The following is a 4,815-nucleotide window of genomic DNA, read 5'->3' as shown; positions in this document are numbered from 1 at the left end:
CTGTTTCTTTACTTTTGAAAATTCACTAAGTATTTTAAATCTATATAACCCTCATTCGTAATTAGAGTTACAGCTCTCGCGCTCTCTCTCTCTCTCTCTCTCAAAGTGTGCAGGAGAAACGAACCGCTGTTAACAGCTTAACAGTCTGTGAGTCAGTGCTGCATTAACAGCTCGCGCTCTCTGCCTATGAAAACGTTTAGAGCAATTGTAGGGGAAATGAACAACGCTCTTTTTCTCTGTTCGGCAACAGTGCAATCGCTCTCAAATGCTCAATATCGCTATGTTAGCTAACATTTGTGCTCTCTGAACAAATGTAAAACAACCACCACGTTTTGTCAGCAACCCTCGTTTATCTTGCGATCGATTTAGCAGCCAGAGCGCGTTCTTTGAATGCTCTTTTCAAAGTGGTTGGCACATAATTTGACAATTTGAATAAAAATTGAATTTCTTAACAAACGTTGGCTTAATACAGAGTGTAATTTATATTAATAAAAATCTTAAAAATCGTACGATATTCTATCTAAAAGTAGCGCATGCGTTAGTCGTCTTTAACGACCTGTTGTTGTGCTCTGGTTGGAGCTGTACTTTTGTTTTGAATTGAAAACTGGATTTCGTATGGAGGCGCATCCAACAGGAAAGAAGAGCTAAACAAACTGTATTTAGGGCACACGCATTTTCACTTTCCTCACGTGTCTTGGGGCATGCAACAAACTGGGCCAGACTTGTAATCTCTTTAAGCTTAGAACTTGCATTCTTTGTTGGCCGTTACATTGTCTAGAAAGCGGCATTTTCCCAAGCTTTGAGGCACCTCTATTTGTGTGCAAAATCGTAAAAAATTAAATTACACTGCCAAGGCAATAAAATACGATTTATATTGTTTGCACAAATGCAATTAAAGTATAAAACACACAAGAGAAGAAAAAAACTCAAGCTAAAAAGTCACAGCTCGGTTCAAAACTAAAGACATCATTTGCTTTGTGCATTGGCACTTCAACAAATAAAAGAAAAAACATGCACAATAAGACAGGAAAAAACTGTAGGAAATGAAAGAAAAACTCTAGCTATAATTAAACCAAGCCTCGAAGTGCAATCACCCCAAAAAGGCGATCCGACGATCCGTCGATCGATTAGGCAGCCAAGTCTCGATTTTCAGAGCCAGCCCAAGTGCTAAGCAGACACACCGCAGAGTTCTCTGTTTATGGGACACACCCTCCACCACTGGAAACTGAACGTAAATTTACACACTTTTTAACAAATTTGAAATATTCTGCCGGCGTTGCATTTCAGTTCAGGCATGAAACATAAACAACTCAAGGAGGAAGAGCAGGGTGGGGTATTGAGTTCGTGATCCTTTTAAGTAATTTCCTCAAGTTGACGATATAACTAAAGGATGTCGTGAACAGAAGAAAAAAAAACTATATTATATGGGTTGAATTTTGCTGGGTAAACAGACGGAAAAAAGGCGTCGAAATTGAGCAGGAAAATTAAAGAGGTAACTACACAATGGGGTGTATTTCAAGTGCAGTCCTTACTCCTTTTATAAGGGCAGCAAAGCTGATTTCATAAGTTTTTGGAACGTGCGGGCATTAGATGCGTATTTGTTTATTTTTATAAGCCTTTAATGCTGGCTAGACAAACAAATGAAATTTATATTCGATATAAATAAATGATCAAGCGTTTCAACTGATAAAGCCAAGTGCTTTATGGCTATACGATCTAGTTGTAGATTAGACTTGAACTCAAGTTGAAGGTCGCCATTTGCCGCAGACTGACTTATCTAGCAACAAACCTCAATGCAAGGTTCTTCAGACTGCATAAAATATACGTTACACTCATTTAGAATGCAACGCGCCTTATCGCAACGAGCCGAGCATAAAATCAACAGCGCGAACACCCCCCGTTAAAAGAACAGATATTCGGTTATGGTACTAACCTCGACTAGACTGGGTTAACTAAGAATTTTTCGTATGCCACGTGTGGTAAGTAGCCAGCTAGCGTGACAGACAAACGGCAAATGATATTAAGGTATATGTATATTAAATTTGAAACGTAGCTGCTTTATAAGGAAATTGCCATAAAATTGTTTAGCTCACGGACGTGTGACCGCAAGCTCAAAGTTCCTTGCAGTTGGGCAGGTGCGCTATGGTTAAGGATACGGACGAGGGTATAGCTTGAAAATAATTCGCATGCAGTACCGGAAGTTCTTTCGATAGGGTAGAGTACAAGATCGAAAAGTCTATGGGAAAATTGTTCGACTTTGGGAAAAGTAACGTAAAATTCAAAACAAAATTTTAATTTTAAAATAAATTCATAGTCTGTTTACGATCTTTGTGTGATTCTTATGAAAATTTAATCCTAGGTGTGGCACACTCAATTTTTCATTACTCGAGCTTGAGCTCAAGGCAAATGACCAATCATTAATATTAAACATAGAGTCAGCAGGACATTTATAAATGATCTTGGCTTATCGTGATTTCTTTTTCTATCTTTTTGGACAAATTGCTGCGGTCAGAGTTCTGTTTTGACAGTCTACATGTTAATTGATGAGTTTTCAAATGTAATGCAAATACGAATTAAATTTTAAAACTCATATGCAAATATTTGTGTTGGCTACTGGTTGGCCTAATCCTTTCAGCTACTGTGCAGGACACACTGCAATAACAATCATCATCAATCAAAGGAGGCATACACTTGTGCCAGGGACTCTCATGGACTCATGTATGTATAGCTGTCTGCTTAAAATTACAAAAACAACGCATTTTATTGGAACAACTACAGACTAAGCAAACAAAGTGCGAGAGTAAGAGAGGGAGAGCGACCAATGTGAAAAGGTTCCTCGATGAGTTTTCCTGGTAAGCGCGTGGAAAATGCAGCAGCAACGAAATGAAAACTTGTTTTTATCAGCACGCACAAAATGAAAATTATGGAAATGCTTTTTCAACAACAAGAAGAACAACAACAACAAACAAACAACACATAGAGAGTCAAACTGTTGTCAAGCAACAAAATGTTACTAAGGTCAGGGTAGCAGCTCCCAATGTTTGCTCCAGCTTAAGTGACGCGGCTGTATCTGTATCTTTGTAGCTGTTTGCTTAAACTATCTACGCTCCATGTGGCTGCAACTACCCCCAACAAGAAAAGCAAAGTGAAAGAAACTGCATAATAAAAATGATTTGAAATCCCAAAAGGGCAACAGCGCTGTATAAATAAAAATAAAATGCATTTATGACTTTGATTGGTGGGAACAGACAGACACAAACGACAAGAAGAAATCCTGAAACAGGTTAAGGCTCTAGGTAGCTCTGAGGCAAGCAGGTAGGCAGCTAGTGCCTGTGATTGGGGCAAGGGCAACGAATTTATTAGTGGTATCCCCTTGACGTGACCCTTTTTCTTGCTTTATGTATTTTTTGTATTTTAATTGAAGTCTAACACAGCAAGCAAACAGAACAAAACAAAACAAAACACGTGTGTGTACGTTTCAGTCGAGTTGCGTTTAGATTTGAGTTTCGTTGTTTGAATGTTCGGGTTCAGTATTCCACAGTGCGTACTTCTTGCCCACAGTTTGCTGCCACAAGCGCAGCCCGCCCTTGTTGGCTGCTGTGGCAAACACCTCGCCGTCGGGACTGTACTTGATGCAGCGTATTGGCTCGTCATGTGCCTGGAATTGCTCCAGCACCTCGCCCGTAGCAAAGTCGCACTTGTAGACCATTTGATTGATGCCGGCGCAGACAAAAGTTTGCTTCAGCGGATGCAGCGAAGCGCCCACCAGACGTCCTGGCATGCGGCGATGACTGATCACCTCAAAGCGTTCCACATCGATAAAGACAACGCTGCGGCCATAGGCAATGGTAACTGTGCGCTCATCGGCGCACATCTCCAGCGACTTGGCATGGTGCGGCATCTCGATGGAATGCACTTGCTGATTGCTATTGCGATCCCACAGGCGTATGCAGCGATCATGCGATGAAGTGAGCAGCGCGCGATCATCTCGACAGAAGATGGCATCGCGCACTCCATGCGTTTGTCGCTCGAACATGCTGGTCATGCCGAGTCGCTCCAGCGAGTAAACCAGCAGCAGCTGATCGTCGCAATGTCCTTTCTGCCGATCCAAGCAGCCCACAGCCATTTCGCTTGACTTGGCCGAGAGTGTAACAGCGCGCACCGGTGCTTCCAGTTGTATTTTATTCAGATGCTCGCCACTTACGGCGCTCCAGATGCGCGCCGTGCAATCCTCGCCGCCTGTAACCAACACGGTTGCATCCTTGTTGATGTCCACGCTCCAGACGGCGTCGCCTTCCTTTATGAATGTGCCCACCCAATCGCCCGAGTCGCCATGACGCAGCATCGTCTTGCCATCCAGCGAGGCGGAGGCCAAATAGTAGCCCGATTCGCAAACATTGCTAAACGCCAATTGTATCACATCGCCCTTGTGGCCAGCGCAGTTCACAGGCAGTTGCTTGGTTAGGGACATCTCTCGCTTGTTTTGTAAGTAGTTGAATATTTTTATAAAATTGTTTTATTTTGTTGTTTGCTGGCAGCCAATTGTGCTTGGTTTGATTGCTTTCCTAATGATTGTTTTCTTATGTCAAAGCAAGTGACAGCAAAGTAAAAGGTTCCTAGAATTACGAAATTATTATTGTCATACATCATTTCATACGTCGAATAGCAACAGCAAGCGAGGACTTAAAAATCAATAATGCTATTTTGGAAAATCATATAAAATAGCCAATGGCACTAGTAACTTTTCTTTATATTAAGCTTATCGAGCACACAAGACTTTATTGTCCGCTTAAAGTTTTGATTAGTATAAACTCT

The 4,815-nt window shown here is 41.5% G+C and overlaps 1 protein-coding gene across 1 annotated transcript; it reads right to left on the bottom strand.

Moving 5' to 3' along the window:
• Positions 1-3,395: 3,395 nt before the first annotated feature.
• LOC108595716 (serine-threonine kinase receptor-associated protein) lies at positions 3,396-4,557 on the bottom strand. Its single transcript, XM_033293124.1, has one exon. The coding sequence runs from the start codon at positions 4,469-4,471 to the stop codon at positions 3,494-3,496; it is 978 nt and encodes a 325-aa protein (XP_033149015.1). The 5' UTR covers positions 4,472-4,557; the 3' UTR covers positions 3,396-3,493.
• Positions 4,558-4,815: the final 258 nt, after the last annotated feature.

Source organism: Drosophila busckii, chromosome 2R (genome assembly GCF_011750605.1).
Source record: "Drosophila busckii strain San Diego stock center, stock number 13000-0081.31 chromosome 2R, ASM1175060v1, whole genome shotgun sequence".
In the NCBI taxonomy this organism is placed as follows: domain Eukaryota; kingdom Metazoa; phylum Arthropoda; class Insecta; order Diptera; family Drosophilidae; genus Drosophila; species Drosophila busckii.
This window is presented reverse-complemented; position numbering and strand designations above follow the sequence as displayed.

What these genes read in the sequence shown, in the direction of transcription:
- LOC108595716 (XM_033293124.1), bottom strand. Translation starts at nt 4,471, where the DNA reads ATGTCCCTAACCAAGCAACTGCCTGTGAACTGCGCTGGCCACAAGGGC.